General features: G+C 45.6%; 1 protein-coding gene across 1 annotated transcript in view; it reads left to right on the top strand.

Annotated features, from left to right (window-relative positions):
* nbas (NBAS subunit of NRZ tethering complex) overlaps positions 1–13,373 on the top strand; it is a 169,059-nt gene that overhangs the window by 36,248 nt on the left and 119,438 nt on the right. Inside the window, exons 22-26 of the mRNA XM_047573656.1 lie at positions 2,401–2,487; positions 3,564–3,717; positions 9,364–9,549; positions 12,303–12,476; positions 12,824–12,957. Coding sequence (XP_047429612.1) covers positions 2,401–2,487; positions 3,564–3,717; positions 9,364–9,549; positions 12,303–12,476; positions 12,824–12,957 — 735 coding nt within the window. The remainder of the gene's footprint in view (positions 1–2,400; positions 2,488–3,563; positions 3,718–9,363; positions 9,550–12,302; positions 12,477–12,823; positions 12,958–13,373) is intronic.

Raw genomic sequence — 13,373 nt, 5'->3', positions numbered from 1 at the left:
GCGGGACTGTGGCGTCACGTCCAGATGTCTCTGGAACACTGGCACAAACTTTGACTCGGGGATAAACCAACATGACACGTATTCAGCATGTCTAAGACGTGATAATAATAATTGAGCGTGGACCGATCGGAGTCCGGATCGTTCATGTTCATAGACAAATATTCCTCCCCTGATGGCTCATTGAAGCTTTAATCTCATGTAGAAAAAGAGTTACTCCCAGTACAGCTGGAGTCTGGACCTTTCTTTAATCTAAAGTAGACCTATATGCTCGACCAGCTCTGTAATGTATTAAGTAAAGAAATAGTCCACTTTAAAGCCTTTCTTTATAGATTTTTATACATGACAGTATGTGTTGAAGATAAATAACGACGAAGAAACTAAATGTATGTTGCAGGGTTTTTACGCAAGTATGGAAAAGCATGGAATTAGATTTTCTAAATTTCCAGGTTCGGAAAAGTATGTAAAATGAAAACTAGGAAGAATGTTCATGTTTCCGAGACTGTTACCATTGTTTAATTTTCTAAAACATAAAATTATGAATCATATCTATTCAGAATAATGAAAACAAACAATTAAGTCCATCCTTTTTTTTTTTTTTGCGCGATACACAACTTCATTCAAATAACAAATTAAAATTGTTGTCTCTTTTAATTTAATCTTTATAAATAGCTCTGTGACGTATAGCTTAACTTGAACACATTGTCACTGCAGTTATCAGCTCGTTTCTGCCATATTTGGTTTTGGTTCACGGAAAACAAACACAAAATGCAACTCCTCAATCCGATCCGATCAGTTTGGAAAAAAAATAGAAGCCGGCAACTTGACTTGATGAATTGTCGTTTCCTTTGATGCAGTTCTAATTCTAGCTGCGTCCTCCCTTCTCCACCATTCACCTGCTCTCTCTGCTCCTATTAGGGAAAGGGAACCCCATGTATATGAGGGTAAAGTCGTCTGAAAGTGAACTGAACATCGGACCGTATAGAAATAACTGTTCTTATAGTTTCCACCTATACACACACACACGCACACACACTCCAGCCCTGCTCCCTTTTATTAGCCATGTGAGTTTGTATGGAGGTCAGGCGGCTGTGGCTCTGCAGTGAGCATCCATCATGGCTCTGCTGCTGTGGGGCAGTTTCCTATTTTCCCCCAGCTTGCGAGCCCCAACTGCTGCTCCACCAGCGCCCTCTCCCACACTGCAGCAGACGGAGCCAGCTCAAGCCATCTGTTTGGCGCTCCCTCACAATATATACCCGAGTCTTGCTTTATCGGAAAGGGTGTGTGGGGGGTGGTATTCTCCTGTAATATTGATCAGGGCCGTGAGGGGACCTCAAGACTCGTAAAAGCGTGCAGAAAAATAGTCGTATTTTGTTGAAAACTTTGCCCCGCAGCTCGAAGGGGCCGGCCCAGTGGAAACCAAAAATGAAGTTAAAGCGACAGCTTCAGGTTCAGCGTGGATCTCCTCCCTCTCGCCTCCCTCCTGCCGCTCCGATGCGAAGCAGACCGGGGGTACGGGCCTAGAATTAGTCATTCCTCCTGTCGATATGTGAGCGCTCGCACCAATATTTACTCCCCGCTCTCTAACTCGGCTGCCTTTAATGAGGAAAGAGGGCCGGGGAGTTGGGGGGCGATGGTAAAAACCTCTTTACCTCAGACTCCTCGATCTCTTTGATCGGAGTTTTAAAATTCCAATCTTAATGGATGAACCTGCGCTGGGGGTGTTGATAAGGAAAATAACGTGCCCTCGGCCTTTAACTGCAACCAAAGCCGTGGACGATTCGTTGCCCGCGCTATCTCCTTGAGTTTTACAGCCGCAGTACACATTTCTGTGTCCGCAGACAAATAGATAACGGAAAGAATAAAAAGAAAAAAAAACTGCATTAATCCGAGATAAAACAGCGTCTGCTCACCGCCGCGTCTCAGTGTGTTTCGCGCCGCTTTCGGGCGTGTGTGTGTGTCTGAGTCTTGTCAGCGCTGACACACGAGGTTACAGAGTCATTCTTCACTCAGCTTTCTTTTCTTGTGTGTTCCCTATTCATCTTCCTCAGACCTGTCACACTCAAGGAGACCAGGAAGAAGTAAAGCTTAGCACCAGGCGTGCCGTTTCTGGAAAATAAAAAATCCTCGCTATTTACAGCCGCGGCTCGGCTCAGGCACCCTTCAGAAGTTCCTTCGGCTTGTTTATCGTCTTGATTTTGTTGTTTCGTTTGCCTCCTTCCCCGTCTTTCCTTATTACGCTCTCCCTGTTTTGCCACATCGCTTCCATTTAGCTCATAGCCGCGTTTAGTTTGTGACTGTAAATGCCTGTTTATGAAGTACAGTTGTAGGTGGGTGGGCGTATCTTCCTCTTTCCTTCTGTCTTCTTCATCTTTCTCCCTTTTATTTCCCTTCCCTCCACAGCCTCGACGACGGAGGCGAACTGGTGTTGATTCCGTGGGACGAGCAGAGACACCGAGAGATGGACTGGTGCGAGGCAGACGAGTGCAGGTAAACCGCTGACGTCCCCGTTTAGCATAACCACACTGCATTACAGCACTGTACATAAAGCATTATTACGCCCAGCGGTTCGGCAGTATTGGCTTAATATGTCCCAATAAAGTCGGCCCGTAACAAAGCCTCTCAGTTTGTGGAATTGTTAACATTCATGCTCGGTGCAGGCCAGATGCTTTAGCTGGCATCATTACGTGAAACAAAACATGACATCCTATTACCCAAATGTTAAACAGGGCCGTAACAAACTAATACCGCATCTTGCTGCTCTGCCAATTTGTGCCATTTGCCTGCTCCTGTTCGGAGGCCGGCTTCATTTGCAATTTTATTGAGCAAGCTTTGTTTTCTTTTATTTTTTTAAAAAATATTATTTTTTTTATTGCTCTTTGTTGTCGAGTCATAATATTAGTTGGATGTTTGGTGTGCTGTACTTGGCCAGGAATTACAGGGTGAAATTGTGATAATAAGATCGGAGTTGCAGTGATTCCAGCAAGTTTTGATTTTTTCTTTTCTTTTTTTAATGCGTCTCCGTTGCCGTGCTATTTGCTCACTCTTCACATATTCTCGTGTTTGTATTCATCTGCTTGTCTCTCTTTCCGCTTCTCGTTCTACATCTATATTACAATTTATTCCGCATTTTTCTTCTTCTTATCAAACCCCATGAAAAGAATGAAGCCAGCAGTGTGTTTAACTGCGTTTAAGCATCAGTATTAAAATGTCTCTTCCTCCTCGATGTTAAAAATTGTCTACTAATGTGTTACTCTCGTTAAGAACGCGGCACAGCGCTGTGGGTGTAATAAAAAGTGTTTTTCTCGGTGACCGTTTTCTGCTATGTTTAATGTGCTTTTGTGACTAGCAGCATGGTGTATGTGCGATCACCTCAGAATTAAACACCAGTTTTCACTCTAATGTGTTACCCAGAACAACCACGTTCCTCAATTATGTGTAAAAAATGTAAGGTTATAGGACAGAGACGAGGCTTCCTTTGACTTCCTGTTGATTCTTGCTGTAAAAATGAATAAATAAAATTGCGCATGTAAGCAGAACACTCAATTCCTCCATATTTGTCGCAGAGCGGTGCTGGACCAGATCTTTTATGACGACGACAGTTTCCTGTACGAGGAGGATCCGGAGCTGCTGAGGTTCCGGACGGACACGCCGTCCATTGAGCTCCTCACGGACTGGTACCAGAGCAGAGCTCAAGACATCGACTCCTGCTCCAGACAGGTAGGAATGATCCGGAGGGGTTGTACATGCAGAGACGTCAGCGAGTTGTGGTAGAGGGTAGGCTTTAAAAGGTAGCCTTCGGGTGGGTACCCGAAGGCTACGTGAACCAATCTCGGCTTTGACGATGGACGTGACTGACGCCGTTGATTGGCATATGATGCAAGAAAGAAATAAAGAAAGAAATAAAGACACCATCCGTGACTCTTGTTGCTGCTACTAAATTCTGACTCCTGTCTGGAAGCAGCAGGTGAAGGCAGGTGGAGTTGCAGCGACATCTGACGGTGTTTTCTTTTCAAATATAAAGCAGTGGCGACAAAGAAGAACCACTTCTGTTTATACACTGGACTTGACAACACTTGGGGGTAACATATCAAACGGTTACCTAGGCAACCAGAGCCTGGGGGAACCCCCCCCCCTCGTTTTTTTGCTAGGGATGCGCCAGTCTGATACTGGCATTGGATATTGTAATACGATAAACCGATACAGGTCATTATCTTAAGCTGAACTGAAGAGAGATGTGCCAACAGTAACTCAGGTGAGCAACGGCTGTCACATGACCAGTATGCAATACCTGTCAGCTGTATGTTGGAAACTCCCATCAACTTAAAGAAACACTGACAGAAACATCATATGGAAGAGTGCATCTAGATAAGGGTATGATCAACTTGAGAGAGAGAAGAAGACCAGTGGGTTGGTATCGGCTGAAGTATTTATATTGGTAATGGACATAATGAAGTGGTATTGAGCCATCTTGACTTTTAACGACACCTCTTAGTCTCCCTGATTGGAAAAGCTATAAACACTTATAGACCCTGGAAACTGAGAAGAACTCCAATCACTGTTAACCATGATGAAAAAGAAACCGGCTTCGTATTATTGTGAACGTCTCGCTTATGCTTCCAAACCATTTATGACTCATCAGAGAATGGACATGGGACTCCTGAGGGTGTCCTGTGGTGTCTAGAAGCAGGGTGTTGTTAGTGGGGGCCTTTGGGTCCTACTGGTTGGAGGCCAGGTCAACAACGTGCGCTGGTTTTCATGTTTTTTGTTTTTTTTAAGTTGTTACTAACCAGTGTCTGTGTGTGCACGCTTGTGTTAGGCTGGATCCTGACGTGTCATTGCTATGGGATGGTCTCGTCTAGGTATGTGTCTTAGGAACATCCGCACTAATGCCAGGTCCAAAAGTTCCCATCAGAACATTGTATCATCACAAGATGGTTAATGTTATTTACTTCTCCCCGGTCATAATGTTGTGGCTGATTGGGATAGAATTATTTTCCACTTTTAAAATTGGTTTGTTTGACCCCTTGTAATGACGAAAAATTTATCTTGGAGTGAGAATTCTCTATTACGGTGAACACACACAAAACACTGTCAAGGTTCCTTTTGCTCGACTGGACTGGAAAGGAATTAATAGACATCTGGCTACTGGAAAGATAATTGCCGTTGTGCGCTTCTTTTCGATGATTGGGGCAGAAAAATATGACAAGCTTGGCTCCAGGCTCCAGAGGAGGCGCTGCCAACCTCCATCAGTCAAGGTCACTATCTGTGTCAGTTATTATCATATTTGCCATATGGACTTGTAATGAAGAGAAACCAAGCTTCTGTCATCCGACGTTCTGACGCTGTGACTGAGAAATAGGACTTGATGGGACTTGTTTAGTGGAGTAATGGGATGTTAACGGCGGCGCTGCCCACTCCCTCCACCCACGCCATCCGCGCCGCGCCGCGCTGTCACTTCTTTACCTCCTTCACCGTGATGGATCAAAGGTTGTCACGGCGCTCTCTTTGTCTTTGTGAAGGGACTAAGCAGGGTTCAGCCATATCTTTCCCCTTCATTTCTCCATCCAATCCCTTTTCGCCCGGTGTGAAGGAGGATAGAGGGAAAGCGATTTTGGGGTCCATTTCTCATTTCGTAAGACAACTGGGGGAATCGTGCCTTTCATCACCCACTCAGGAGAGAAGGGGAGGAGGACTCGGAGGCTGTGAGAAAAAAGGAAGTCTCTGGTAATCTCAAGGAATCACACCAGCTCCCTCTTTTATTCCCTCCCTTGCTCCTTTTTAATTAGACCTCATCTCCTTTTGCTCTCTCGCACGTTACTCCAGGAGCCTCTCGGGACTGTTCCTAACTCACATGTCTCTTGCCTTTTCACACACTTCCTCTCGCGCACGGAGAGAAGTGACAGAGGGAGACGCGTCGGAGGAGCTCCTTCCTGCCCCCTTCGCTTTTTCATCTCATTTGTTCTCTCTCATTTGCACCCTCCTTCCGTCCCTTATGTGGCCCTGTTTATGCTTGGGAGAGCGTTTTAATGGAGGAAAATGGGGCTTGATTAAAAGGAGCCACATCAGAGGGAGCCGGAGTGCTTTAAACCAGACGCGGAGTGGCAGGAGGAGAGACAGTGAATGGGCAGATTGACAAGAGAGACGCGCGCAGGCTCGAAAAAAAAAAGCCCAGAATGGAAGCAGAGTCGGAGGAAAGAAAGAAAAATGAAAGGCCCTAAATGCGGGGCTGATGCGGCGTCCCTTGTTAGGATGGTGCATTAGATGTCGAGGCAGATGTTGAGGTAAAAAGGGAAAGCAATCTCATGGAAATGGCCCGCGATGGGGAGAGAAAATCACTGGTTATAAGGTGGCGAAAGGGTGGAAATAAAGGATATTAAAAACAAGTGGTTGTTGTGCTGGCAACAAAATGGCACGAAATGAGAGGGTGCCTTTGAAGAAGCAGACAGAGCCGGGAGACCGCCGTGCAAAAGGAGGCGGGGGGGCCAAGCCGGGAGTTCAGATGGAGGCCAGCTATGGTGACGTCTCCAGAGTTCTTATCGGAGGTGGGGAGGCAAGGGAAGAGGATAAAAAATTAAGCAGAGAATGTGAAGATGATATTTGAAGCAAAGGACGGCGAGACAAAGACTGTGAAATCTGCCGGGGCCGGCGAGAGGGGGACACGCGTCTTGTTATAGCCCACAGAGTGACGAGGGGAGGAGGGGGTGGGCGGGGGGTGGATGGAGATGAGGTCGTAATTAAAAAGTGTGAGATTTCAACATCTGAATTGTCTCCTGTTAGCAGGAGGATGTTTCTCCGGGGAGCAGGGAAGATGTAGCCCGGAGGGGACGGGGAGGGGTCTTTACTCACCGTTAGATCAATAGACTTCTCCCTCTTGTTGTATCTAATTACTTGGGCTCTGAGTCAAGGTGATTTGGGTTTCCTGGTTGTATGTTTGTGTGTGTGCGCGTGTGTGTGTACATTCAGCAAATAAATGCTCGCAATTATTTATTCGGCGAGAAATGTGTTGAGATAAGCCGAGGATGACAAGGAGGCAGAGGCGGCGTGAGCTCCTCTACGAGCGCAGTGCCAAATAGCAGTCCTTCTCTGAAAGGTGGAGAGAAAGCAATCATCACCACAGGGCCCAGCGGCATCTGCCATCGACTGCCTAACATCCACAGGTGGCTGAGCATCGATTGGCCAGGCGTGCTGCCAGCGTATAGGTGGTCTCGTATTGATTGGTTGCTCTTCTGGATGGAATCGTATCGATCAGAGTAGCAGGACGCCCGAATCTTCCCCGTTTTATTGCAGAAAGACTAATGATTGGATATTAATAATGACTGACAGGTCTTATTAGGTCGAGGATTGGTCGGGACATTGTTGTTTTGTCCGCGTCCCACTCCAGTAACCTCAGCAACAGATTTTTATTGATGTGACACGTTGCACCAAACTGTTTCTTTATTCGCCTGCTGCCCGAGTGTCTTTGACTTGGTTAACTGGTTTGTAACAAGGTGGGGAGATACCAGGTGATATATAAACACGCGGTGCAGCACATACCCACGAACTACAGCCTGGATAGCTGCGGCTGCAGAATGAAATCAACAACTCTCGCTTGACGCAAATTGAAGCTTCCGGGGCTTCTGTGCTTTGTGCGCCGTGTTTTATCTTTTCCTCTCAGTCTGAAAGTACGATTCCTATGTCACTCTGAAATATACACAGTAAATGTGAATTTGAATTCAGCAGTTAGCGTTGCCTAAATAATACACCGATCAGGCATAACATTATGACCACCTTTCCAATGTTGTAGGTCTCCCCTGTGCCTCCAAAACAGTTGTGACTCATCAGAGATTGAACATGGGGCCTTGTGTCCTGTGGTGCCTGGTAACAGAATGTTTTTAGTGGGGGTCTTTGGGTCCTATGGGTTTGTGGGGTTTGTGGATCATCTCACAGATTCTTGATCAGTTTGGGATCTAGTGAATTTGGGGGCCAGGTCAACACCTAGTGCTGTTCTCATGCTTTTTGAATTGTTCCTACACCACTTTTTTTGTGTGTGGCCATTGCTATGGGGTGGGTGGTCTGGTCTGTTCTGGTCTAGGTGGGTGATACAAATCTAATAGTAGCTTGACTTTGTGTTTGGGTGTCCGGGTTGCAGTTCAGTCTGGTATCCTCAATCTCCATCACCTACCCGAACCTGGGTTTGTATCCTTATTCCCCCGCCCTCTCCTAAGCTAATCTCTCGGTGGTTGAGAGTCATGCGTTTGTGTGGTGGCAGCGTGGAGGGGGGTGACTGCAGGACGCTGGAACTCACTGTTGAGCTGTCTTGAGTTGTTGTGGGCTTAACTTTACAAAACATTGGTGGAGGGAGGTGCCCACTTGAAAACCCCAACGATGTGCTGCATACTGCCTACTGCTGTTGGCTAGACTAGTTAGCTGATGTCTTCTGGTTGGTTGCTAGCTGCTAGCTTGTTGGTCGGCTTCAGTTGGACTGGGCTTCTGAATGTGTTTTGTCTCGGATCTTGGCACAAGGGATTGTAACATCTTATCCTGTGTAATAATGAATGATAATTAATATCCACACGAATGCCAGGTCCAAAAGGTTCCCTGCAAAACATTGTAATTTCTTCAGATGGTCAATGTTATTTACTCCTGTCAGTGGTTTCAATGTTGTGGTAGATTGGGGTACAGTTATTATTATTTTTTACTCTTATAACCCTAACTTTCACTTTGAAAATTGGCTTGTTTGTCCCTTTCTAATGATAAAAAATAAGCTTGGAGTGAGATTTCTCTATTATGGTGAATCCTTGGCTGATTGTTCGGTGCATGTAGTATAACTTGCATATACCTATTAGCATTTAAATCAAGCTAACAGTCTCATGTCAGTGGCATCGTTCTTCTCATCTATCTTGTAGCCAAACCATAAACACTTTCCTCAGAACAGACGAATGCTATCTGAGGATATATTTGAAAAAGACTCAAACCCCTGTAACCTGATGTGCCCAAGCAGCAGTATCTGCTGCAAAATAAAAAATGAATAACCAAGAACTCGAAGCAAAAACTACAGTTCCTCGTTAATTCCCACAGTCCTCGACATGTTGAAAAGGTAATCCCAGTTGACTCCATGACCTGCTGTCCCATCTGAAGGACACAAGCTGATACCGGTAGATGGTGTGTTTATTTTACAACCTACTGTCTAGTGATACTCACTAAAGCTTAATGTAAGTAGGTCAATGATATTTGACCCTATCACCCAAGAAATACTGTACGTTGACCCAATGTTCCAGTCTCCTTATAGGGTTTTAAGAAAAGAATTTGGCCTAATGTGCAGATGTACTTTCCTTATTGCTTTGGTCGTTTCGCCTCTCATTTGCATTTGTCTCCGGCCGTCAGGTGGACTGCGCCCTGTCGCTGGTGCGTCTGGGCAAGGAGCGCGAGATCCCCGGACTGGGGCACCTGTGCGATGACTTGGTCACCATGGAAACGCTGGTCTACGAGTCCACGTGCGAACTGAGTCTGACGCTTAAGGATTTGCAGCAGCTCCGCAACATTGACAAACTCCGCCTGCTGATGAAAAACGTAAGTCCCATAATTTTTTTTTTAAACTGGAAGGCTTCTATGGAAGTGACGTAATATAGGAGCTCCGATTAAATAGTTTGAAATATGGTGTTTTTGACAAAATTTGCTGAAAAGAAACGTTTGACGCATCTGTCTACTGCAGAAAAGGTTCCAGGAGGCACGTCCTTATCAGTATTATATTATAATTGTTTTGCATCTTTAAATTAATTGATTTTTTTTCTCCATTGTTTCTAACCAACAGTTAAATGTAGGCTGCTTTCCCTCTCATACATCTCTGCTAAATTGCAGCTCCCAGTGCGCCGCTCCGTCTCGTTCAGCGTGCGGAGAGTTCAATGTCAGAACAAATGAGGAAGCTTGCCTCCCGTTTCATTTTACCGTTCCAAAGGATAGTTACTTTATTGTCTTGATTGTTGCTTAAGAGAACATAATGTATGCTAATTGCAGCCTGAATGGGCGACAACACAAACAGAAAAGTTTCACGGCTCGAAAACCTATTGAGCGGCAGCCTCAAAGTAAATCAGTTTCTTTTATTTCACGAAATCACTGACATTTGATGATACAGACTTTCCTTCCAACAGCAGCAAGAGTGCTAGGAAAGCTATTCTATACCAGGTATCGCAGTTACAAGTCCCCTTGGAGTACATAATACGAGCCGTCCTCTAAATTGTAGCTAATAACTGCCAGCTTTACCCTACGAGGACCACTGCCAGTAGGAACTGCCATACAGGCAGGCAGCCAGCAAATGTTGTTGACTGCACTAACACATGCTGTTTGACTGGTACTCCCTTTGGGCGCTGTGTGCGAGTGTGTGTCTGCGAATGTTTACCGAACTTGCCTAGATTAAATTTCCCTCTTTGCCTGTGTCTGATGTCTTTCTTTATCGGAGGCGCAGTACAGCACAGCAGAAATGTTGGTGTGTGGGTGTGCGGGTTTGCATTTAGCATCAGAGTATTATTTTTTATTTATTTTTTGAATCTCATTTTTCCCGCGGATGCTCTCTTATCTGCGGATCCCGGAGTCGGGGCTGTCGCGAGGTGGATGCAAGGCCCTGCACGAAATTGACACGCGTCTTGTGCGAATCACAGCACAGCCCACGTACTGTAGCTTTTACAGTTCAAGCTCAGGTTTAATTGAATGGCGCCGATTCGTGTTAAATAGTAGTTTGACGGACTTTAGATGCTTGCGGCTCGCAGATAGGACCGCAACATCAGGAGGCGTTTCATCAGTCCCAGATTTATTCCACGGAATGATAACCACCCAAATGCATAGACAGATTCAAAAGGACTATCTTTGGTGACGAGATTGACGGGGAGTCCTGCAGCAGATGGTATGACCCCCGCAGAGCCTTGATCTAAACATCATGCTGTCTGTTTGGGCTTGCTGCCTCCATGGAGTCAGTAATCCCAACTTCTGTCTCAGCGGGTGCGTGGGCTACTAGAATTCCACTAATGCTCAAAAAAAAATAGCCCAATCTGAATATAAACACCTCATGTAATCACTGTTACCGAAGGAAATTTCAACTGCGTTGTGACGAGTGGTGCCACCTGTTGGCGAAGGGTTGAACTGGTTGATGTTGAGTTTTCTGCAGGGGCTTAGACGTGGTGGTGCCAGACCAAGATATCGAAGCAAGACTGGGCCGATGGTGCCTGCGTTGAGATGCAACCGTCAATAGGTTTATTGTAAAGCATCTTATTAAAGGGTTTAAAACTTGTGCAGTTATATGCAAACCCATGAATATGAATGAGCGGGAAAATGTTTCCGCAGGGTGTCGTCCTGATTTGGATTTCCTTTCCCTTAACTCAACTCAAACACGGGCACATTGGCAGCCTATAGCATCGCAGTTCTTCTGCCATCTGACAGAAGTCCAGTTCTTTCCTGCTGTAGAGATGCGAGCAACATGAGCAACATCCCGTATCTTCTGGGCCAGACCGGCTAAGTTCAACCCATAGACATAAATAATGTACGACATCTTTCATAACGCTGGTTATAAATACACATGGGTGTGTGTCCCCCCGGTGTGATGTCTCGCTTGAGTCGGGGTTAAGCGAGGACTGGTTGCGATGTCTTTCAGAAATAACAGTCTTGAGGGGGAAATGCAAATCAATCAGTCACTCATTGAATGTGAAAACACCAGTCTCCGCAACACCCGAGATCAGGCGCTTGTTTTGTTCAAAGTGAACAGCTGCTGTTGTTTACACCAGTTTCTCAAAAGTAATTGACAAAAGATGTTTGGCTTGTTTTTGGGCCAACGCGGTGCTTTATATGCAAGATACACAAAATACGTGTTTAATATTCAGTTCCTGTATCACCTGACAATTGGTTTTTGGAGACGTATTAGCCAAGTTCACCCTGAACTTAGAGCATTTATTTAACACGTTGCAATCCGGAACAAAAAATGGAAAAGATAAAAACAGTAATTTAATTTAAACAGTAAAAATTGTAATTGTAAAAAACCTACTACATGTGTTCTGTATTAAACTCGGCCCATACTACTGTATATTAGAATGATCATTTAAGCCTTATCCCTTTACTAAGATATGTTGGATTGATGTTAATGTGTAGTTAATTTATGGGGTAAAATTTAAAAAATATATAAAAAATGTCTAATCAACCAAAGATTTTGCAACTCCCCCTGCAGTGCGGACCCCCTGTTGAAGACCTATGTGTTAAACCCTCAACTTAAAGAGGACTAAAGGGCGTGGAAGGCACCTGTTTAGATAATTTTTAATGAGTAAATGTCTTTCCCTTTCCAGTCCAGCTCTGAACGCTACGTGAAAGACGCCTTCCAGTGGATGGTGCCGTTCCTGCACCGCTGCGAGGGCCAGGAAGTGGGTGCCGCCAAATCTCTCCTCAGAGATTACCTGGTCACCGTGGCCAAGCAGGACCTCAGCCTGCCGCTCATCATTTTCCAGCACTCCAAGCCTGACGCAAGTATCCCAACACAGGGAAACACACATTGTCACACTTGGGTGACCATAAATGTGCCGAGGGCGAAATGAAAGCGCGCACACACTCATCGGGGAGACTGTCGGTGTGGTGTCAGGGCCGGTGTCGTAGCCCTGTGCAGTAAATGTGATATTTATGAACCCATAATGGCAGAGCCAAGGACGGGTCTCTTGGTCATCAGAAAAGAGAAACGGCACACACAAACACTATAAAGGAAGAAAACGCTCAAATTGCCGCAGTATTTCAGTGCGTTTGTTCAAGTATACTACATTTGCACACGGACACCGCATGCACTCACCCTCCTGTCCTGTCCTCTCCTCTCCTCTAGTGCCAGCAGAAGATCATCGGGGACCCAGACCAGCTGATGGCGGTCGCTCTGGAGTGCATCTACGGCTGTGAGAGAGACGACCAGCTCAGCCTCTGCTATGACATCCTGGAGTGTTTGCCGCAGAGGGGCTACGGGTCAGAAACACAAACGCACACAAAGCCACGCACGATCACACACAAAGTCAAACACTGCGCGTCTTCCGTTGATCACTGATCTTTATTTAGATTATGCAGACAGCGACGAAAGGATGATGAAGCGCTACCTCATCTCAGGAATACATTGGTCCCAAATCGTCCACTTCTTTCCCTTCACCTTTTCAAAACTCTCTTTGGGCCTCACTATGTTTCTGTCTCCCTCCCTTTCCACCTTTTTTTCCCCCCTACTACTCTCTCTTTCATTCCTAACTCTGACTCCAAGGAGCCATCAGTTGGCCCAGTTACAGTCTATACAGCCACCTCCCCTACTGTAGCACATTTTTATTTCATACGACGAGAGGGACTGTCCTTTAAGTTCCCTATGAGGCCGTGTGGAAATGAGGTCCGTTTGAAGG

The sequence above is a fragment of the Mugil cephalus genome, chromosome 21, assembly GCF_022458985.1.
Source record: "Mugil cephalus isolate CIBA_MC_2020 chromosome 21, CIBA_Mcephalus_1.1, whole genome shotgun sequence".
Lineage (NCBI taxonomy): Eukaryota > Metazoa > Chordata > Actinopteri > Mugiliformes > Mugilidae > Mugil > Mugil cephalus.
Note: the sequence above shows the minus strand (reverse complement) of the source record. Positions and strands in the feature narration are given on the sequence as shown.